At 40.0% G+C, this 24,592-nt stretch overlaps 1 protein-coding gene across 1 annotated transcript; it reads left to right on the top strand.

Annotated features, from left to right (window-relative positions):
- Positions 1 to 4,802: 4,802 nt before the first annotated feature.
- Positions 4,803 to 19,853, top strand: LOC131233695 (metacaspase-1-like). Its single transcript, XM_058230483.1, has 5 exons — positions 4,803 to 5,166; positions 11,475 to 11,805; positions 18,247 to 18,367; positions 18,530 to 18,736; positions 19,688 to 19,853. The coding sequence occupies exons 1-5, from the start codon at positions 4,803 to 4,805 to the stop codon at positions 19,745 to 19,747; spliced, it is 1,083 nt and encodes a 360-aa protein (XP_058086466.1). The 3' UTR covers positions 19,748 to 19,853.
- Positions 19,854 to 24,592: the final 4,739 nt, after the last annotated feature.

Below are 24,592 nucleotides of genomic sequence, written 5' to 3'. Positions count from 1 at the left end.
ATATAATTAATTGATAAAAAGTAAAGAGATTACACCAAGAAATGTAAATGATAAATAAATAAAAGAATAATTGAAAGATTGATTTGATTTGATTAGGTTGGTATGAAATAATTTGTTTTACTAAAATCTTTTTCTATTTATAGTCTTAACCCGACCATATAGATGTTTCCCACGTTTTGACGATTGCTGTAACTGTTTAGCATATGACTTAACCCTCTTTGCTTCTAAACCTGTCATCTGTCTTGTAATCGTTTCAACACGATCACTATTTACTTGACTACTTATTGGATGATGTGGCATTGCTCTATGCACATTATCTATATTACCATGTAATCCTCTCTATATATCTCCAAAGATCTCTAAATACACCACACAAATCCATATAGATCACACACAACCTACTTTAATTGACTTACACAGGAATTTACAACGATGGAGATGAATAACTCCCATGTTAAATAAGAAATCTTATATAACCCATAACAATAATGGCATTAATTCTTATTTGTTTTAATGTGTGAAGAATTTTTTTACTTGAGTTTGTTAATTACACGTGGCATGATCCACTCGAGAGTGGATTGAAGATCTCTGTGCATGAGATCCACCCTGTTCATCAGGTGCACGCTTTTTGAACTAAGGCCAAATATGAAACCATCATTCAAAACTCAGGTCTACTATACCTCAAGGATCGGCTAAGAAGAGGACGCCCACCACTGGTATCATCCATCCAAATTGTACGTGGGTTCCATCATAGTGTATTTATGCCATCCAATCTATTCAGTTGATACCCCACCAAGATGAAAGGGTGGATGGCACCCAACCATAATATATCTATGCAAAGGTGTGTATCTATGACATCGTGATGAATGAGACTAGAGTCGTCCAACCCAGGATCAAACTAGCATTTAACATTAGGTTGAGGATGGAATTTGATATATAGCGTGGATTTAACATTTACAACATGGTGGGCCCACAAAGTTGAGTGTTGATGTTGCAAAGGTGTTCAGTTCACACCTGGACCAAAATATCTATAACACCTGTTTTACATAGTACAACGTGTAAAACACCCTAAGGTCTGTGAGGCTCAACTGTTGCATATGCTCAATCCTTTCATTAGGTTCCACATCCTTGACTTTAGATGGGCAGAAAAATCAGTCATATCCACATCTTACAACAAAGAACAAAGGAGATGGAATGGCAACCATGGGTTTGTGTGTGGGGCTTCCACGGTGTGTATCTTTCATCAAATTCATTAATTAGGTGTCACTCATCAGGATCAAGTGAAGATACAAAAATCAACATGGTCCAACACTAAAGTAGAGCATCCCATGTGAATTTAAAAGGTTTTAGTGGGGCATTTTTACATTGTTCCCATTGGTGTGGACCATCGGAGTTTTTTTAATTGGATATCTTTTAATTTTTTTTATATATAGTTGAAATAAGGGTTCTAACCTTAGAGATGAGGTGCATTTATATGTAAAGATTTTGGGGCAGACATATCTTGGGTTATAAGCAGCTGCGTGAAACAAGCTGTTGTATATGGTCCCCTGCTACCGTTTCTGATAAAAGCATAGGCAATGTTATTTATTAAATTCGAGTGGTAGGTTGGAAGAAGAATAAAAAGGAAAGGATGGCTGGTCCAAGAAGTATAATTAAGGGGTATCAGGTTATCATCCCATATTATTCTTGTTTTGCAAGGTAAAAATAATATGGTGCCATTTAATTGACGAAGTTGATTTTATGCAGCCAGGACAGTGGCATCCCAAAGCTCTGTTGTTGCATGATACCATACAGTAGATGTTGTGGAGGATTCCAATCTCACCAGTGTGGGTGTAGCTCAAGGTGGAAATCCTCCACAACATTGACTACACGAAACCTCTAAAACACCCAAGCTTTCTAGGGCCCACTACGCTATATGTGTGTGTGTGTGTGTGTGAAATCCACTCTGTCCATTAGGTGATGTCCTTGATTCTAGGCTATAGGAACAAAAACCAGCCATATTCACAACCTAGGTGGGCTACACCACATGGAACAATGGAGATTAGATGTTGACAGTAGGTTTCTATGTGGGACCACCACTGGATGTATCTCTGATCAAACCCACTAGTCAGTTGTAAGTTATTACTCAACAAAGCAATGAGAAGATACAAGAATAATTCTTATCAGAAACTTAAGTGGGTCACACTAAATGAACTTGGAGGTTTTAGGGTAAATTATATTATTTCTATTTGTTATCCCAATTAGTCATGACTTTATAGGCAAATTAATTATAATTACCATTTCACAATATTTATTTAAACATATATTACAATAGATATTTCGAGAGCTAACTACAGATGTATGTAATAGGAGACGGATAAAGAAAATTATAATTACTAAAATTTTACAATGTATTACAATGAAATTCCAATCTAAATACTAATGTCAGCTTATTTTAATATTAATTTAACATTGAAATAATGTAAAATTATAATAATTTCATCTTTTCATAATAAATTAAACAATGTAATTGATGTTATTATTGTAATCAAATGCAACTAATGTTACTAAACAAGTAAAGTAATCTGTAATTATTGTCCATTTTATTATTTACGATTGTAATTGCTGAAATAAATAGGCTTTAAAGGTTGTTTGAATATACGTAAAATCATTAGTTTAAAAACTCTTATAATTAATTACTTTACAACTGCTGTTTAGATTAAAAAAATCATATGACTTAATAAGTAAACTCTTTTAATTTTATTTTTATTTTTTAAATCCAAGCAAATATCCACCATACAAGTGGGTGTTTAGTTGATACTATGTTGCATCGAGGTCACTATTATGGATGTGGTATGTCTAATATGTCCATCATGTGCATTAAATGATGCTCTCCTTTAGCTATAAAAAATAAAATAAAAATGATTGACTGATCATTAAGTGCTTTACACAACATGGATTAGCTGGGATGACATGTCCATCATTAAAAAATCTTTTAGGTTGTGTGCCTATTGTGATGCATGTAGGATATCCACTCTCTAGCATGTACCTCCATTGATGCACCCATTGCTCTCGTAAGATAAGAAAAATCAAGTCTCCTTTCATATGATTTTATGACTTTGGTGGGATTTGCCACCTCAAACTCTATATGGTATTAACACCTACGTTATAGGTTGTAAATACTTAATAAATCAACCTTACACATAAGTTAATTACCTATAAACACTTTACCACTTAGGTGTCATTTGGTAGTGTCTGTTCGAATGTGTTTGGAACTGGAGGTATTTGAAATTCATAATTTGGTGTGCTTTAAAATTTTGACATCGGTGAGATGCCTTTTTTGGCTCATCCTTAAAAGTACGAGGGTCACACATATAATAAAAGTGTCGCTAGGTTACTAATCAATTATTCACATGACACCCCGATGATATCCCAAAACAATTAAATTATCACTGCATCACTAAAATTACATAAATAGAATGAATTGAACCTTCCAAACATTGGTCATGTAAAATAGCAGTTAAGAATATTAGCATGTGTAATCCTATACCTTTAGCTTGCCTCAAGCTCAAAATTTCATTATCTTTTTCCAATATATATTTCAATGAGCTTATTACAATAATTTTATTAAATTATATATATATATATATAAACACACACACACACACACACTAATTTGGAATATTGAAGTTGATTTAGTAATTAAATTTAAATTCATATAAAAATACTATAGAATTTTAATATATTCTTTTCTTTAAGTCGGTGTATTTTAATTACAAACTGCCAAACATAATCGACTCAAAATCACATTGATTTGTAATTTGGCTTCCAATGCATTCTAAATACAAACTCTTGATGAGCAAGTTTTAAAAAAAGAAGAAAAAAGGCTTAATAAGTTTACACTTAAAACTCTTCTCAGATATAAACCAATTACAACTTAAATTTTTATATCCCCATAACATTTTATTTGGTTGATCTTTAGCATGTAAGGGGAAGATAAGACAACCTAATGGATGAAGTGGATTTCATCTATAAAACATGATAGGCCCCACATAGATGGGCTTGTCACCCGCTGCCTAAATCAAAACAGATCATGCACCGAGTAACTTAGTAAACTCTTGTGGGGCCATTGTGATTTATATCTCTTATTAATGCATTCTATTTATTTTGGGCATAGCCCATGATTGAAACATATCAAAAGCTAAGAAACCATTTGAATTGACTGCCTATCATTGAGAACTTTCGAGGGATACAAAAGTTTTGCTTCAAGCTGCTGCTGACAAATACACATCATTGGCCCTACGAAGGTTTCAACGGTGGATGTCATTATCCCCTCTATTGCCTGTAGTGTGGCCCACTTGAGCTTTGGTCATACTTCAATTTTGGGCTCATGCAGTGAAAACACGGATGGACGGCGTGGATTAGACATATACATCTAGCGTGGGCCCAGCGTACCTGGTAACTTACTCAGTAAGCAATCCGTTTCCACGTAAATCAGTTGTTGCAATGGTGGCATTTTCGTAACTTGGGTAATCTTTCCGACGTCAAAGTCTACTAAAAACAAAGACTCCCTTCTCTTTCAAAACCTCTCTCACCGGCCCCTCAATGTTGAAATCTCCTCCTCTGCAAATCTCACTTTCTCTCCCACATACCCCTCAACGTTGAAATCTCCTCCTCTGCAAATCTCATACCCCTCAACGTTGAAATCTCCTCCTCTGCAAATCTTACTGTCTCTCCCACATACCCCTTAACGTTGAAATCTCCTCCTCTGCAAATCACCCTCCCCTTCCCCAAATTTACAGCCTCTACCCCTCCTGATAGCCATGTTGATGCTGGTGAACTGCTCCAACTGTCAAACCCCGCTGCAGCTTCCTCCCGGCGCCAAATCGATAAGATGCGCCGTATGCCAAGCCATCACCCGAATCGCTGAATCTCGCGATATCGCTCCTTCTCCTTCCCATATTTACAGCAATGCCCCTCCCCATTTCCCACCTCCCTCCCCTTACAACCACGCCCCTCGGGGCCCTCCCCCGGCCGTACACGGCCGCAAGAAGGCCGTGATCTGCGGCATATCGTACCGGTACTCCCGGCACGAGCTCAAGGGCTGCATCAACGACGCCAAGTGCATGCGCCACCTCCTCGTCAACCGTTTCAAGTTCCCGGAATCATCCATCATCATGCTCACTGGTACGGACCCATCTCACCCGTCGGTTCGGATCGCGCTTTGTTTCATCGATCCGTTCGGTCGTTAGGTCGCTTTAGATGTCAATCGTTTCATGTTTTGGTTTCGCATTGCTGATGGCGTGGATTTTGTGGTGTTGATGAATCTGTTTTCTTGTTCTCAACCGAGTCGGATCAGGTGTTACCCGGGTAACAGTTAATGGGTGTTGCGCTGGCTCTGGGGCCCACCTTGATGAATGTGTTATATATCCACACCGTCCATCCGTTTTTCCAGATCATTTTAGGATGTGGTTCCAAAAAGTAAGCAGATCCAAATCTCAGGTGGACCACACCACAGGAAACAGCGGTGATTGAATACCCACCATTAAAAACTACCTAGGGCCCACATAGGGTCCACTATAATGTTTATTTGCCATCCAACCTGTTGATAAGGTCAAACAGAAGTGGATGATGCGGAAAATACGAAGATCAGCTTGATCCAAAACTTTTATGGCGCACAATAAGTTTTTAAGGGATCGTTTGGATGCTTTTAAATGGTTTAAATGTAAATCATTTACAGCCTGTCCTGTTTGGCTGCAAGCTGTAAATGATTTACACGCAAATGACTGTCTGTGTTTGGATAGCCTGTAAATTGTTTAATTCCTGTAAATAGAGAGCTAACGTTTCCATTTATAGCCATCAGGCTGTAAATGGAGACCCTTTAAATGAAATCACAGCTTTTTACCTGCAAATCAAATGGGGCTGAAAGCTGTAATTGATTTACAGCATGTAAATCATTTACAGGAAGTTTTTCAGCATCCAAACACAGACGGTAAACCATTTATCTGTAAATCATTTACAGTTAGCCCCATTTTCAGGCACCCAAACAACCCCTAATGGTCAATCAACACAGTTTCCAGTGATGTGGTCCACCTGAGATTTGGATCTGCTTAAGTTTTGGGATCACGTCTAAAATGAGCTGGGAAAATGGATGGACAGTGTGGATATACAGTACATTCATCAAGGCGGGCCCCTCATGGTTAGGGTAGCACCCATTTTACCTAGGTAATACCTAATCCGCTCCCCCCCAAAATCATCTATCATCATGCTCACCGGTATGGCCCCATCTCACCCGTCGGTTTGAATTGCATGCTGTTTCATCAATCCGTTTGGTCGTTAGGTCGATTTAGATGTCAATCATTGCATGTTTTGGTTTTGCACTGTTGATGGCGTGGATTTTGTGGTGTTGATGAATCTGTTTTCTTCTTTTGGTTTACACACATCTATGCCTGAGTGTGTGGGAAATCCGAGCTGCACTTTAGTTGGATCCTGCCACAAACATGACTTGGCTTGCGGTAATTCAAACTCCAAGAGGGGATGCAAATATATTAAAGAAAAGAAGAAAGATTTTGGCGAGGAACCCAACAATCCTATAGCCAAATACTAGAAATTGGATTAAAAAAAAAAAAAAAAAAACCCTCTCCAAATCTTCTACCGATTTTTTTTTTTTAGAAAAAAGAAAAGAAAAGAAAAAGAAACATGAAAATTGAAATTTTATTGCATAATCATAATACCAATGCATTACACCTCCAAAACATAACCTTATACATGCTTGGGCCTATCTCACCACCAAAATGAAAATCATAATAATATAAAATAACTTAACTGCTCCTCAATCCTGTCACTACTATATGAGCCTTATGTAAATGGGCCAAAACTCACCCCGAAACAGCATTCATTCCGAATCCCGGATCAGTCCACTTGACAGTGCCTTGCTGTTCTCTCTCCGTCAGAACGAAACATCTTTGACTTGGGCTCACTTGAAAGCTTACTCGATAAGTTATCAAATGGACCAATTTTGTGTCGAGCATATTTTGGTGCCCCAAAAATGGTCCGCTAAGAAAGTGACAAAAATCCATAGGAGAATTTATTAACTAAATCATGACTTAGTCTCACCCTAAAGACTAATTAAATAAATAAAATTGATAACCAATTAACCACATGGTTGATCCCATGGGCCTTATAATTTAAGTTGATCGTTAATCCATCTAACCGGTCATCAAGCTTGCCTCTCCAAGTCCTCTTTCAAAGGAAAGAAATAGAACATCAAAGAAGTTTTATTCAAATCATCATGGGATCAATCATATGGTCATCAATTTCATAGGTTTTACTTATTTAATCAATCTTTAGGGTGAGATTTAGTCATGGTGTAGTTGATAAATTCTCTTTTGTATTTTAGTCAATTTCTTGGTGGGCCACTTTTGGGGCACCAAACAATGTCCGGCTGACACAAAATTAGTCCCGATTGATAGCCTATTGAGTAAGCTTTCAAACGAACCTATGATCATGCAATTCCGGGGCCGTTTGAGTGAGATATGCATTGCTTATATAAGGCCCATATGGTAGTGACAGGATTTAGGGGCAGTTTGGTCATTTTCTATTATTAGGCTTCTCCTTTTGGTTTTAAAGCTGTTATGGAGGTGTAATGCATTATTGTTTTGATTATGTAATAAAAATTCGGTTTTCATATTTCTTTTTTTGGTTTTATTTGGTGGAAGATTTGGAGAGGGTTTTTTTCGCAGTTTGTAGCATTTGGCCCTAAGGATTAATAGGTTTTTCCCCACAATTTCTTTCTTTTTTTCTTTGATCTATTTGCATTCTCTTTTGGAGTTAGCAATACACAGTGTGTGAAAAAAGAAACGAAAAAAAGATGGTTAAAAACAAGTTGCCAACAGTCCACATTCAGCATACACATATGACCTGCTTGATGAATTGAATGGGTTGGATTTTGGGCTGGGATATTTACATGGTGGGGCCCACCTGCTGCAAGGGTCAGATTTCCCAAGCGCTAGATTGGCCATACGTAGACCTGCGTGCGGGCTTAGGAAAAATGAATTGCCAACAATCCACATTCAACATACACACTTGATGTGCCTGATGAATTGGCCAGCTTGACTTTTTGAGCCAGGTCAGTTATACTGTGGATCCCACATGTTGCACGGTTCAGATTTCTTGCATGCATGCCAGATTGGACATGTGTAGACCTGCCTGTGGGCCTAGGATAACAAATTACCAACAGTCCATATTGAACATACACATGTGACCTGCAAATGACCTGTTGCACTGGTCAGATTTCTTACATGACCCAACTGGCCATATGTAGACCTGTGTTTGTTCTTAGGAAAATGAATGCCAACAGTCCACATTCGACGTATGGAAATGATCCGCCAATGAATTGCTTGACTTTTTGGGCTGGGTCATTTGCATGGCATAGCCCACCTATTGTACGGGCCAGATTTACAGACCTGCCTGTGGTCGTAGGAAAACAAATTGCCAACATTTCACATTCAACGTACATTAGCTGCCTGCTGAATCAGCTGGATTGACTTTTTTGGGCTGGGTCATTTATATGGTGGGGCCTACCTGTTGCAAGGGCCGGATTTTAGACCTGCCCATGGGCTTAAGAAAGCTCTTACAGTGTTTGGTAATCGTTGACCAACTATTGCATTGCAGTCTTCCATATGGTCAATTACTGACTTTATCATGTTTTGAGAAATCATGATTAGCGGCTCACACAATCTAAACGAGCTTACAGTTTTGAGAAATCATGATTAGTGGCTCACACAATCTAAACAACCCTGCAGTTTCAATAGCTTCCCACTGTCTTCATTGGTGCAATTGTATACATCTCGTCATATTCTGTATAAGTCATTTGTTCGCTGTTTTCTTGGAGTCAGTGTTAAAAATATCAAAATGTTATGTATTTTATTGAGGCTGTTCAAAAGAAAATGCATTTTATCTATAGAATGTAATACATTCCCATAGTGGTACAACTTATGAGTAGAGAATCGAAAGTGTCCCATGTATAAACTTTTATCCATTCTATACTATTTTGTCACCTTCTTTCGCCATTCTACACTTTTATCACCTTCAAACATGGATTTATTATTATTATTATTTTAAAATTTTTATCTAGTGACTCGAACAGACTCGTTTTCTCTTGAGTTGAATCAAGACTAGGCCAATCTTTGGGTGAATCAGTCGAGTTGAGCTTGGTTACACTTTATTCTCAATCCCGAGTCATGATGCTAAACTGGATTGGACTGGATCAAGTCTGAGCAAGGTATTCAATAACGGTATTGGTGGCTGTAATGGCTAGCCTTATGGCTGTTGCAATATGGGTCGTAACTCGTAACACTGTAATAGCCATTATGGCCCTGTAATGGTCAATTTTTTTAAAGAAAAAAAAATGTATCGGCCTTGTATCAGCCCTCTATGGGCCTTTATTGGTCCATTATGGCCTCATATTGGCCTGTTATGGCTATTACAGGCCTTTTTTAAAAATTCAAAATCGGGTATTGCGGACCATATTGCATAACGGTCACCATCATTACTGTTACATAATGGCCGTAACATAACCATTTTTTAATACCATGTGTCCAAGTCGGGTTGGACTTGGATGAGTCACATTGGACTTTGGACTAGTTCATTTCTTGCCTTCAAGGGGTTGCATTCCTTACTTTACTGAGGAAAACAATTCTAATATGCATGTATGGAGTTTTAGTTAGGAGCCACCATTCACAATCACCCTTTCGACTTTCAGTGATACAGAAGCCCATAGGTGTAAGTTATACCATTGCTTACCAAAAATTGGAAATTAAAGGATGTATTTATCATTGCGGTGGGTGCCGATATCAATAACCTTTCATTATCTCAACTAAAATTCCAAATTTTCTTTTTCATTTTTCTCGTTCTCCTGGATTTTTTATTTTTTTTTAAATTTTTAACTAAAGAGTGTCTCCAGATTGGATGTACTGAATGTATCAGTTGTACCATATGCCCCAAGGATTGATACTTTTTGGGTAAAAGGAAATAATATTTTGAACACTGATTGGAACATACCTTTGAACTCTTTGGGTGAATTCTTTCTTCGGAATCTATATGGCATACTTAGCTGTGGAATATCATCACCAACACCATCATCATAGCCTTGTCTTAGCTATTTGAGGCTGTCTTCCATGATTGATTGGCAAGCATTTCGCAGCAGGCTGCCACCTAACATCAACCCTCCCTATTTAGCCGGGCTTGGGACTAGGTGGTGGTTTGTAGCAGGTGGAGTTTATCTGTCACAAAGCCTTTCTCCCCGCCCCCCTTTCATTTGTCTAAAGTTTGTAAACTAATTATCTAGTATCCAGTTCTAGACAATGATATTTAAGTTATTTAGGACTCAGTCTTAGTGCAGAACTCCAGCTATTTATCATACCTTTCTGTAAATTAATGTATTATGATCTATTTATCTAGTTTTACTTGGAATGTTGATATGCAATTTGTTTTAAGTTTTTATTATTCAAATAAGAAATTTGCTGTCGACAGAATTTTGAAAAGGTCTTATCCTTGGCATCGAAATCTGTCCATGTTTTTGGCAATTTTCCAGATATCTAATGATTACCATTTATGAGCTTTTGGTCCCTTGAATTGAGTTCCTTCAGTATCTTTCATTCTTTTAGAATCTTGAAATTGCTGAAGGTTAAGCGTGTCTTGAAACGAAATAGTTCTTGAAAGGTCGTTATTGGTTGAGCTAATAAAAGTTTTGAAGAATTCAAGCTTATATTTCTGAAGTCTTGTCCTGTTGTGCATATAATCTAAGGTGGTCTCACGTAGTCTGCAATTCCGATTGTGTGTTGCATGTGTGTTTCATTTTCATTGTACTTCGAGTATTGAGTGTTGTTCTTCCTTGGATAATACTACTGCAGAAAACAGACACTAAATCTCAAACCTGTTTTTTATTTTATAATTATTTATAATACTAATGAGGTTCTGGTAATAATCTATTTGGAGCTAGATCTAGGGATTGGGAAGCCCAATCAAATCATCTGATATTGAGTCGATTTGTCCATGTCCCGTATCAGCCCTAGAGACGATTCAGTGTCCCAATTCAGAAAAGAGGTCCAAATCTAACATGTCCCTTTTAACTTGTTCCGACTTGACTGATTCAGCCCATGACCTGTTCATTTTGAACCAGTCACTCATTGTGACTCATCAGTATCGAGTAGTCGCAATGACGGATATATAATGAAGGGGGACGATGTAAGTCAAGGATTCAGACTGATTTCAGCGCAACTTGTCCTAGTGACATCAGTTTTGGCAATCCGACTTAACAGATTCGATTTCCAAAACCAGGATTTCTCTCCCTGGTAATATAAAGCGAAAATGGTCTTACTTATATGCCCGTACTTGGTTAAAAGCGCCATCAATGTCTTGGATATTTTCTTTTCTTATTCCACTTACTTTCTAACCAGTTCTAATATCATAATTTTCTGGAAGTTGATGTGCAGAAGAAGAAACTGATCCATTCAGGATCCCAACAAAACACAACCTGCGGATGGCATTATTTTGGCTCATACAAGGTTGTCAACCTGGAGATTCATTAGTATTCCACTATTCTGGCCATGGATCAAATCAGCGGAACTATAATGGAGATGAAGTCGATGGATATGATGAAACTCTTTGTCCGTTGGACTTTGAAACACACGGTATGATTGTCGATGATGAAATCAATGCAACAATTGTCCGACCGCTCCCTCTTGGGGCGAGGCTTCATGCAATTATAGATGCTTGCCACAGTGGCACCGTACTAGATTTACCATTTCTCTGCAGAATGAACAGGTCAGTGACCTCATACTTCTTCTTTTTTTCTAGCAAGCAGATAGCAAAATTTTGTTCTGTTTTATCAATTATATAAATAAATAAATAACTTGTTTTCCTCAATTGTTCATATTTATGATTTCCAGAGTCCATTTGTTTTTATGTTTCCTCAGAAAAGAGTTTTTACTGGCTTTGGTGTTCTTCTGAAGTCATCTTGATACATAGATATATATATATATATAAAATCATTTAGCTCTCATTTGTCAAAATGCTTGCTCAATTGGATCCAAGAACATACTTATCCATTGTATCTGTAAAGGTAAAATGCCTCTTTCTTCTTAATAGGCTCCAGCATACTGTTCTTTGGACTTCTCTTAATAAGCGTGACCCATCAAGTTGATTGGAGTGTCGCTTATCCTTCATGAGTTGTCAGTCGATCTCTTTTCTTTTACTTAACGATGTGGTCCACTTAAACAAGGACTTGGAATTCTTTTCCTTTCTTTTCTTTTCTTTTCCTGGAAAGCCTTGTCGCTATGAGGAGATGTGAAAATGGTGTTGGGTTGCGCCATGGAGTTTAGATGCAAGATGTTGGGGAGGGCTTGATTAAATATGGAAAGTTATCAAGAATGTAATATGAGGACCTTATTTAGCTAGGTGGAAGAACTAGATCGATTCATAGTGTCTACATGATAACCATTCTGTTGATCCGCATAGAAAGCATTTGAACTTGTGACTTCTGGAATTTACTGTCAGTTATTCTAGATAGATACATGATAATATTCAACTCTCTCCTGCATTTCAAATATATATATATATATATATATATATATATATATATATATATATATATATATATATATATATATAAATGCATGCCTAGCAAAGTGTGTATGTGGTTGTGGCTTCTTGAAATGTTTTTTCTTTTTTTTTTTTTAATTTATTTAAAAAGGCGAATTAGATTAAAAAAGAAAGAAGTACAAAGGAGGCTGCCGAGGTGGCAGAAAGCAACAAAGAAAAGGAAAACTAAGAGCCTAAAAACATAAAGTCAAAATCCTTAAGATGGGAGACAGTGGCGGCCCATTCTATGATGAGATATTTCGCACTAGAGGCCACTAATTGAGGCAAGGAATGAGTGTTATTGAAACATCTGTTATTCCTCTCCATCTAAACAGTCCACCAGATTGCGACGATTGCCAATCTCCAAACTCGTGTTCTTGTTTTGCCCAAATTGATCCCATTCTAGAAAGCCAGAAGCTGAAAAGCAGAGACCGGAAGACACCCGTTGAAGTTGAATCTGTTGAAAAAATCGACCCAGATGAGGGAGATGAACGGACAGTGAACAAGCAGATGGTCAACAGATTCCTTACTGTTCATGCAACAAAGGCAGATATTAGGCAGTTGCATGCCTTTCCTTTTCAGATTATCGATTGTGAGAATCCGATTCTTAGATGCAAGCCACACGAAACAGAGAAATTTGGGGGGGGGGGGGGACGAAGGGATTGTTTTTGTCAATAACCTCATAAAACGACTTCATCGAGAATCGACAAGATTTTTCCTTAGTCCAGATGATGCTATCAGTCTCCTCCGGAATTGGGGAGGCAGTGGATAGGCATTCTAGCAGATGAGCATAATCACTAATCTCCCAATCGTGTAGGTTCCTGCGTATGAGGATGTCCTAGACAGTACCCGAAGAAGAAATGGAATAAAATAGGGTCGAGAGGCGGTAAATTGATTGGAACCTGTCTTTCAGCGTAGACTCTCCCAGCCAGGTGTCCTCCCAGAAGCGAATCACTGAACCATTACTGAGGGTGAAAGCAACATTATGGAGAACGTGTTTTTTGGATCGTAGAACATCCCTCCAAATGTGTGAAGCTCTATAAGCTGTCGAGTCCCTAGTCCACCATCCTCCTGGTGAGTGACCGTATTTGCCTTTAACGATCTTGCACCATAAAGCATCCTGATCCGATGCCAGTCTCCAAGACCATTTGCCCAAGAGGGCCTTGTTCATAATTTTCAGCTTTTTAATGCTCGCACCACCGTCACGAAAGTGGGAGCAGACTTCCTGCAAATCAAGGAGATGGAATTTCTTGTGATTATCCTTTCCGCACCACAGAAAGTCTCTTCTCAATTTATCGATCTGAAGCAGAATTGAGGGCGGGCATTGGAGAAGAGACATGAAATAGATGGGAATGTTGGATAAAGCTGCTTTGATAAGGGTAAGCCTGCCCCCCATTGTCAGGTATCTGCCTTTCCGCGACGCAAGCTCTTTTTGAATTTTTTCAACGACATTGTACCACATCGATTTGGGTGGAGAGACAATAGCTAGAGGCAGGCCAACAAAAGTCGTCGGAAAGGAAGCCGATTTGCAGCCCAAGGATTCAGCGTAGGAGGACAGGTCAAGATCCGAGATGTTCACCCCATAAATCTAAGATTTGGACATATTTATGCTAAGGCCTGAGACTGCCTGAAAACATCTAAGAGCTGTGTGGAGGTTGATGATGGAATCAGAGTCTGCCTCTATAATGATGAGGGTGTCATCGGCAAATTGGATGTGGAAGATGGGAATCTGAACTCCTGGCATAGATATACCGTTGAAGAGACCTGCGCGCTGACCGTTTAGGAGAATTTGAGAGAGGGCCTCGGCAATCAGCAGGAATAGGAGGGGTGAAAGGGGGTCTACTTGTCGAAGACCTCTGGAGCTAGGGAAGAAGCCTTTGGGGACGCCATTTAGGAGGACAGAGAAGTGGGCCGATTCAAAGCAGGATTGAATCCACCGTCTCCATTTCCATCCAAAACCCATACGGAGGAGCATATAATGAAGGAATCCCCAGTCCACGTGATCGTATGCTTTCTCCAAATCCAATTTGCAGAAAATACTCTTCTTCCTCGAGCTGTGGCAAGAATGGAGGATTTCTTTGGCGATGAGAGCACCATCGATGATCTGCCTGCCTTTTATGAAGGTGTTCTGATACTTGGAGATTAGTTTCCCGATGACAGCGGAGAGTCTGATAGACAATGTTTTAGCCGAGATTTTATATGGGCCACTTATCAAACTAATCAGTCTGAAATCCGAGAAAGAATTGGCGCCAGCTACTTTAGGAATGGGGGCCAGAAAGGAAGCACCGACACCCTTGGATAATTTGCCCGTAGAATGGAATTCATTCAGAAATTGCATGACATCAGGGCGGACGGTGTCCCAGAATTGCTGAAAGAAGGAGATGGGGAATCCATCAGTGCCAGGGGATTTGTCGCCTTCCATTGCATTTATAGCCGCCTTCGCTTCTTCCTCAAAAAAAGGGGCCTCGAGAAAGTCCACGTCCGCCCTCAGGAGGGATTGAAAGAGAATCCCGTCCAATTGAGGCCTGGACCATCCTTCAGAAGAGAGGATAGATTTGAAGTGAGCAACTGCTTGGTCAGAAATCTGATCACAGTCGTCGATTAGTCTGCCATCAATTTCGATAGAGATAGTGGTTTTTCCCCAAGCCCTCATGTTGGCTAGGTAGTGGAAATATTTTGTATTCCTATCTCCTTCCAAAACCCACCTAGCTCTTGATTTCAATTTCCAATACCGTTCATCTTCCAGAGATCTGGACGACAAAGATTGGATGATCTGAATGCGTTGAAGGAGAGTATCCGAGGGGATATCAATGCCTTCAACCGAAGAGTCGATACGTTGTAGCTCAGCAAATAAGGCCTCAGTTTCGAACTGTCTTTTCCGAAGTTCCTCTGACTTCCAAACTTTAATATTTTCCTTGAGAGCTTTAAGCTTACTGATCAGGCAGTGACCCGCGAAGCCTTCAACCTGAGAGGAAAGCGACCAGTCCATGACCTTTTGCTTGAATCCGTCGATGAGAAGCCAAGAGGAGTTAAATTTGAATGGCTTGGAGCCCCAGTTGACATCCAGGAAGGAGAGGAGGATAGGGCAGTGATCGGATGTCGCTCTAGGGAGAGCTGATTGATTGGCCATGGGAAATTCCTCAATCCAGTCCGTTGAAAGGAGAAATCTGTTGAGCCTCGATTGAATTTGGGATTTTCTTCCGTTGGTCCAAGTGAATTTGGCGCCAGCCATTGGCAGATCCACAAGCTCCTGCTCTTGAATCCTATGAGAGAAGGATTGCATCGCCTGGCTTAATCTCCGAGTGCGAGAGTGCTCTTCCGCGTAGCGAGTGACATTAAAGTCACCAGCGTAACAACAGGGCCCTAAAAAGGATTGTCTAATGGCAGACAGCTCATCCCAAAAGGATGGCCTTAAGGAATCATCGTTAGGACCGTAAACAGTGATAATAATACATGTAAAGTGCGAAGACTTATCTTGAAGGACGACAGCTTTCGAGAAGGATCTCGATAGGGAAAAGAGAAGTTCCCAACTGGAGGATTTCCAGGCGATAAAGATAGCTCTTGACGAACCAATGACGTCCAACGAGATGAACTTCTCGTCATGGACCCCCCAAATTGTAGACAGAAGAGAGTCCGAGAAAACAGGGACCTTGGTTTCCTGAAGACATATGACGTCCGGATTCTTGCGCCTGATAAAACGCTTGATCAAACTCCGTTTCTGCTTAGAGCCGATACGCCTTACATTCCAAGAGAGAATAATCATTGGGGAACTGAGCTGCCCCGAGGACCCTTGCGACTGCGTCTAACCGTAGATATGGGAGCTGAGATCGGAGATGGATGAAGCCTAAGGAGTTCGCGGTTGCTAGTAGAGCGGGTGACTTATTTGACCGGAGTCTTTGGCGCTGGAAGAGGCCTGCCCCTATTCTCGATAAATTGGAAAAGACCATTATAGTCTTCAATTCTGTTGCCGAAGGAGAGGCCCAGAGATCGACCCACGCATCCCACTGCGTCTCTAATCCATTTTTTATTTCTGATTTCTTCAAAAATTTCTTCTCTGCTTTTCTCTCTCGTAGACCTTGGTAGAGGTTGATCCTGCTGCTGCGGCGGAAAATCGACACAGATCTAAAGAGGTTCAGCGATGATAACGTCACTGAGAATCTGTTCCTAGAAAAGGGTGATGGGACCCATGTCCACCCAGTCCGTACTCTGAGGGACGGTGGTAGCAGGGGAAGAAGGGATGGAAGAGGTGGACTGGGAATCGGACAAACGAAATCTGACAATTCACCACGAGAAATATCGTCGCACCAAGCTGAGTGCGAGGGAGGGGGTGGATTGAGGGAGAGGGGGGTAGTAGGGTGAGTTTGAGGTCATGTACCGGGTCGGGGTATGTCGGGTTTGGGTGAGCAGGAAGAGGATTGGGGCAGGTCGGGTCTGGATGGGTGGTGGAGGTTGAGGGTGGGAACGGGTTCGGGTATGTTGATAGTGGCCCATTTGTTGGGAGAGATGGAATCGGGTCTGGATGGGTGGTGGAGGTTGAGGGTGGGAACGGGTTCGGGTATGTTGATAGTGGCCCATTTGTTGGGAGAGAGATGGAATCAAGTCGGGTCGGGAACGGGTTCAGGTATGTTGATAGTGGCCCATTTGAGGATGGGAACGGGTTCGGCTTCTTGAAATGTTTGTTTCTTGCAATATCAGATTATTTTGGCATATGCATAAATGCATGCACATGTAGCCAAATTTCTGATTAGGAGATTCCTAATTTTTACAATTTTAACAGTCATAACTCCCATACCCTGCTTTGGTATGGCTAAATCATTTCCACTGCGGATTTTGGAACCTTTTATCTGGAATTTCCAATAATCATCTCTTGGTTGTATGGATCTAACTCATGCCTTCAGCCTTCACCAGCCTCCCATATTCATGTATACATGGACAGAGTGGTCAGTGAGAGCATGTTATGGTTTAGGTAACAAGATTAGCAATTTCAGGTCTACAAGTAACTTAAACAATAGGTTACAAGATCAGCAATTTCAGGTCTACAAGTAACTTAACGAAGGGGTCCTTATCCTTGACTCGGTGGTAGACTTCCAGGAGTTTCAACGAGAGGTCTGGGGTTTGAGTACCCATAGGTGTTGAAATCCAACTACGGCGTGAGTGCGGGGGTGTGTGTGTAAAAAAAAAAAAAAAATAACTTGACAAAGACTCAAGGTTGAAAGTAATTTCAGGAACCGACATGGTGAAGTAGTTGTAGTTTCAACTTTGAAATTTGGACGAATATCATGTGTGAAAATTGTTGTGATTGAAGATTTTTTTTGAAGGATGGGGGGGAACCTGTTTGCAACAGCAAAGCAGGAAAAGAATACAAAAGGGGGCCTGCCAACCACCAAGGAGGCAGCCGGCTAGCTTTCAAATGATTACAACTAAAATCTTTCCTTTCAGAAACCGACAATTTAACCACCTCCTTAAAAGCTGCAACCAAGCAAAAGTTGTTGTGATGGAAGATTAGCTTCCCGTATTTGCTAAGTCAAATGATTTAATGGCTTGAATCTTCTCAAACACTTGTACTTCACTCAATAAAACTTTTTTCCCCTCTTTGCTAATATGTGCCTTCTTCTATGTGTACAGAACTGGACAGTATGTATGGGAGGACCATCGCCCTCGATCGGGTGCATGGAAGGGAACTAGTGGAGGGGAGGCCATCTCATTTAGTGGATGTGATGATGATCAGACCTCTGCCGATACCTCGGTGAAGTCCCAATTCGACAATCTCTCGAGTATTAGTGACTTTTACAACTCAAAAAATCAAAGCCAAAAATCTAACTTTTAACTTTTTTCTATGGTCTGTAGGTTAGGCAATTCTCTTAAGTGGTGGCTATTGACAATTAATTTCCTGAATTCATATGAACAGGCATTATCGAGGGTCACTTCAACAGGTGCCATGACCTTTTGTTTCATCCAGGCAATTGAGCGTGGAAATGGAGCTACATATGGGAGCATACTGAATGCCATGCGAACCACCATCCGCAATGCGGGTGATGAAATGGGAGGTGGCATAGTGACATCACTTCTCACCATGCTTTTAACAGGAGGCAGTGGTGGTGGTGGGTTGAGACAGGTATGGGCACATAGTTCTAAAACTTGTTTACTCGACTCGGAACTTGATTCATTGGGAAAACTTGCTTCTAAGTTTGAGTTGGTCAAGCTCATGGGACTCGTAGAGTTAGCTCAAGTATTCAGTCGACCTGCCGCTACTCATGGAGACTTGAACCATGTCATTCAGTTTAATGACTGGTCATAAAAATTATAAATGCAGTGAGTGAGAATTGAATTTATAACCTCCTCTGAAAACATAGCTTGTAACCACTGCTCTGGCAACTGCCTCTGGGCTCATTGCAATTAGCTTAAATATTTATAATACAAACAATTTAAATATTTACAACTGTTTTTAATACTTCTATTTAATTATTAAATACCAAGTTGAGCCAAGTGAAGACTCAATCTGACTCTGCTGGACATCGAGTTGAGTTTTTGGGTTTTGAACTATAATTGGCTCTCATCACATGAGCACAAGCACCCAAATAAGTTATTATACATATCTTTACACGCAAATATATGATATATGTGTGTGGATGCTAGCATGTGTGCATATGCAAATGTACATGCACAAAATATTATGGTATGCATTTGTGCACTTGTAAAAAAAATGCATTCCCGCATACAATAGGCCCAATAAAGAAACATCCATCTGTGCCTAATACATGTGCCTACGTACGCATGGACAAGGCATTCATGCCTTATACATCCCTTAGTGTTAAGCATGCATGCATTAAGTATGTGCATGAGCATCCACGCATTTATGCATGGATTATGCACATGATTTTGTTATGCATGGGAATTTACTGCTGCACACATGAAAGGGCCCTTGATAAATAGAGAGTGAAAATAATCTGTTGTATAACCTTGGAGATTCTCAAGGACTGCAGGTTTCTTAAGTAGGATTTGAATCCTGAGTAGATGATTAACACAACTATTTACAGACTGATTTCTGGTTTTGCCTCTGCTGCAGGAGCCACAACTGACATCCTGTGAGACTTTTGATGTGTATTCAAAGCCATTCTCCTTGTGATTTATATTCTCTCTGGCTCTCTCTCTCATGGCTTTCCTACGGCTTGGCCTGCATCGTGATGTACGGTCCCATAGAGTTGCAGTTGGGGCCTACTTGGGTAGGAAAGGTGTCTTTACTTGGGTAGAAAAGGTGTCTTTTGCTGTTGTTATCCGCAATTTTTTTAACCTGTTGGGCTGGTACTTGCCTAACATACATGTATTGGAACTCTTGCATTCCTGTATTTTCATAATGTATCTATAATCAAATTGCTGTGAGACATTTTGGTTTATCATCATCGACGTCCATCTGTTCATGGAACTAAAATTGCAGACTGTGAACTGTCATGTACCTTTCCTTTTAGAGCCTGATTTCAATGTATTGTAGGTGTCAATGGATACAAAGCTCTCCCCATCCAAAGGTTGTGGGGGAATACCCCAAATAGCCTGCCAGCGGTCCAAACTCAGTCCTCATATTTGGGGACTGAATTTTCAGCCCAACAGGTTCTGACTGAGACTAGGTTTGGCATTGTTTTCTTTTGGGGTATAGCCCCATTCACGTAATTTACCAGGCTTAGGCATGGGGCCATTCAATTCCAAGAAATCAGTCTGTCTTGGACTAATGCACCTCCTGGCCCTTTGTTTGGACCGCATGTGATTGAACCTAGAAACAGCTGTGAATCATATGGATCTTGGGCATCAGAAATTGGATGGTGTGATGATCAACACACTGTAGGATGCTGTAAATGGGTTCAACATCAGTAATTCAGACCATTGATCTGATGGGCCCTGATATGGACAGGGAATATTCGAAGTCTCCCCAATTGACGATGGTGACCTTTGATCAATGGTCTTCAAAGGCCTTCAAATAGGATTAGTTAAAGAAAAATACAACCGACATTCAATGTAACGAAGAATTTTTTTTTCATGATGGAACATTTCATTAATTTTGGTGCACAAAATAATAAATCCCAAACAACATTCTAACCCTTTTATATAGTCAAATTCTGGTGCATAAGATGTTAGACGACCATTGTCTCATAAATATAAATCTTTTTACATATTATTCAAACAAAACGCTTAAAAATGAATCTATAAATTCATATTTTAATAATGTACCATGAAAATCATTGTTGGATAATTATTACATTTTCTTAGTTTTTCCCACTAATCAAATGGGCCTTAAGTGTAATTTCCAATGCTTAAAAATGAATCTATAAATTCATGTTTCAATAGTACCGATTGAAATCATTACTGGATAAGTATTACATTTTCTTTTCTTTTCTTTTCTTTTCCCACTAATCAAACAGGCCTTAAGTGTGATCTCCATTTCTATTTGAAATGAAACACTTCTAGGGGCCTGTTTGGGATGGACTAAATAGCCAAACAGAGAGTCAATCCTTTAATATGGCATTTCCATGAATTTAACTGAAAATGTGAAATTAATTTGGATGTTTGGTAAATTGTTGTATTTCCATGGAAATGACATCCTATTTCCATTTCTGTTGTTTGCAATACTTCTCATAGCGGAAATACACAAACAGCAATTGATGAAAAATGCACGATGTTAGAAGGCTAGTCTTCTATACCCACAAGATTTTATGGGAGCCCACCATGGGCTAGCCTATCATGTCAATGGTCTGGATCAACTAAGCATGGCCACTTGTACGGTATTGATTAACAAGAAAAGTTTGGATGATCAATCCAAACTCTCTAAAATGAAGGTCACATTTGATAGGCGTTCCCTCCAAGGAGGAACAGCATTATGAAATAATTCTAACCATATGATCAATGGTTAAAAGAAGTGGTCCAAATGAATTATATGAGTGGGCTCCCCATTTAATTGCCCAATATTCTCATCATTTGTGGTGATTGTAGACTGTATAACTAGCACCTTAGAGCCGAAGAGAGGCTTTGATTCCTAAACACGCAGTTATTTATCTCCACCCATATTGCCCAGAGGACCGCTAGCAGGATACACCTCCATTTTCTCTTGCCTAAAGCTCCTCCGGACTCGACATGCCAAGAACAAAAGATCTAATTGAGAGAGGAAGGCAGACCAGGAAAACACCCACAAGGTGGAGAACACTCCACTAGAAGGCAGAGCTGAACTAGCAGTGAACAAAGAGATGATTGACAGATTCTTCCTCATTGAGGCACATTAGGCGAACATTTGGCAACACCATACCTCTTCTTTTAAGATTGTCAATCGTAAGAATCATATTCCTACCAGCTAGCCAGCCGAATGCTGCCACTTTGGAGGGTACCATAAGTCCAAATCGCTCTCATGTGGCTGCAAGGGGAGGATATAGACGAAAAGGACAAGTGATTGTAGAAGGACCTGACCAAGAAAGTTATCGAACTGGACAGCTTCAAGGAAATGGCATCTTATGCCCCAGGATTAGTATAGACATCCTGCAATAGAGACAACAATGAAGTAAATTCACTAATTTCCTCATTGATGAAATTTCTCTTGAAATGAGGGATCCAAATCCCCCCTTGACCATTATGATAAAAACAATCCTTAACAGCTATGTTCTGGTTAGGACATAAAGCAAACAGAGATGGGAAGGCAACAAGCGTAGTTTGGCCGCACCAAAGATCTAGCCAAAACCTGATCCTATGCTATCTCCAAACAAGAAGCAGACATTCGAGTAGACGTACGGGGCTAATCTGGCTATGTTTTTCCAAATATGGGATGTTCTGCATGAGGCTGATTCATTAGTCCACTGCCCCAGGGAAGCGTCACATACTTGGCCACAATGATCTGTCTCCAAAGACTGTTAGATTCCACCCCCAAATCTCCAGTTCCATTTGCCTAGGAGAGCCCTATTAACAAGCTCAAGATTTTTTTATGTCCACCCCCCCTTTATTATAAGGAGTGCACACTTTCTTCCACTCGAGCAAAGGAAACTTGAAGGATCGATCCATTGCTCCCTTGCTAAAAAAATTTCCTACATATGCTATCCATTTTTGAAATAACAGATTTGGGACAATGAAACAGAGACAAAAATAAATAGGCATGCTTGAGAGGAGGAAAGCTCTCTCCACTCTTTCCAAGATATTATTCACAAGTAGAGAGGAGGTTTACCTATACACGGAGGCAAACCAAGATGGAGCGCGAGGGTTCCCACCTTACAACCAAAAAAGTCTGCAAAAGAAGAGAACAAATTGCCATATTTGGGAAGGTATCATCACTTCATCTGCATCAAAAAAGAGGTGCTTATCATCAGCAAATTACAGGTGATTAATTTAATTAGAAAAATATATAATCAAGAACCTCCTAAAAAGACCCACAGCCTAGCCTTTGGAAAGCATTCCACTAAAGGCTTCTATAACCATTACAAACACAAACGGAGACAGGGGATCCCCTTGACGAAGACCTCTAAAAGATCTAAAATAACCGAAGGGAGATCCATTAATTAGGACTGAAAATTTAGGAGGAGACAGATTCTCATCCAGGATCTCAATTTAAAGCCAAACCCCAAACTCTTAAGCATGAAATTCAGGAAAGACTAGTCAATGTGGTTATAGGCCTTCTTAAGGTCAAGCTTATATAAAATTCTTGATTTCTTGTCCCTAACACACAATCAATGCATTCATTAGTTACAAAGGACTGAATCTAGAATCTGCCCACCTTCTACAAACCCAAATTGGAAAGGGGAAACAACACTGGATATCACTTGTCTCAATCGGTGAGCCAAGATTTTGGAGAGGGTATTTTATGGGTTTCCAAGAAGGCTAATATGACGAAAATCTTTAATACTTTGGGCTCCTTCCATCTTGGTATCAAGGCCAAGGTACTGCCAAGTTCCTTGGACAGTCTGTTGTGCTCGAACAGTTCACAGTTCCTAGACAAACGCAAATAGATCTTCCTTAACCGATTCCGAGAACACTTTAAAGAACACTGTAGGGAATCCATTAGGGCCTGGGGCTTTCTCACTCTCAAGATCCCACAGAGCAGCTTTCATTTCTTTGACCTACACCAGCCTATTGAGCTGCATTGCTTCTTATTCCAATATAGAGAATTCCATATCATGGATCCTTGGCCGATCCACATCCTCTACAGCCAACAATTGAGAATAGAAATCAACTATCAATTTGCAAATAACCTATTTATCCGTTACCAGCTGATCATCAATCAAAAGGGAGGCAATAGCGTTGATTCTGGATCGAGCCAAAGCATAATTGTGGAAGAAATTAGATTTGCAGTCTCCGAACTTATATTTGTGGTCTCATTCCTTGAACTAAAGAGCGCAGGAACACTGCCCCCATTTAATGTCCTCTTCCTTGAGTCTGGGCGCCGTGAGTTGTGGTTCTCCCTGGAGGGGTTTGGGTTCTTGGCTAGGGTTGTGGCCTTCGTATCTTTTCTGGTTGCATTTTTTTTTTCCTTGTAGGGCTTTTGTCCCCCTTTTTTCTTTCTTTCAGCAGTCCTCTGTCCTTCAATAAATTTGCTTATCTTTCCAAAAAGAAGAAAAATCAACCGGCAAAATAACAGATGTTCTTTATCAATCACATGAGAGAAATGCTGATTCATTCAGTTACATCATCCATCATGTGGGGCCCATCATACAATTGTCCATAACTCTAAAAAATCGCTTTCATGGGACAATCCTAATGGCATCCCTGATTTGAGGAACACGTGCTTATGTGTCCAATTGTGTGGCATTTGGGAAATGACAATTGATATTTGGAGCAAATGGCAAATAAGTCTGTTTTGTAGAAAAGTTTTTACAAAAATACGTGAAAATAAGGTACGTAGGATATTGTTATTCACATGAAAGACAAATCCGTGTGATTTCCAACCCAAGTGGAGATTTGGGCACATCCAAACGATCATAAGAACAGTGCAACCCTTGACAGAAGGTCC

Source organism: Magnolia sinica, chromosome 18, assembly GCF_029962835.1.
Source record: "Magnolia sinica isolate HGM2019 chromosome 18, MsV1, whole genome shotgun sequence".
Lineage (NCBI taxonomy): Eukaryota > Viridiplantae > Streptophyta > Magnoliopsida > Magnoliales > Magnoliaceae > Magnolia > Magnolia sinica.
Note: the sequence above shows the minus strand (reverse complement) of the source record. Positions and strands in the feature narration are given on the sequence as shown.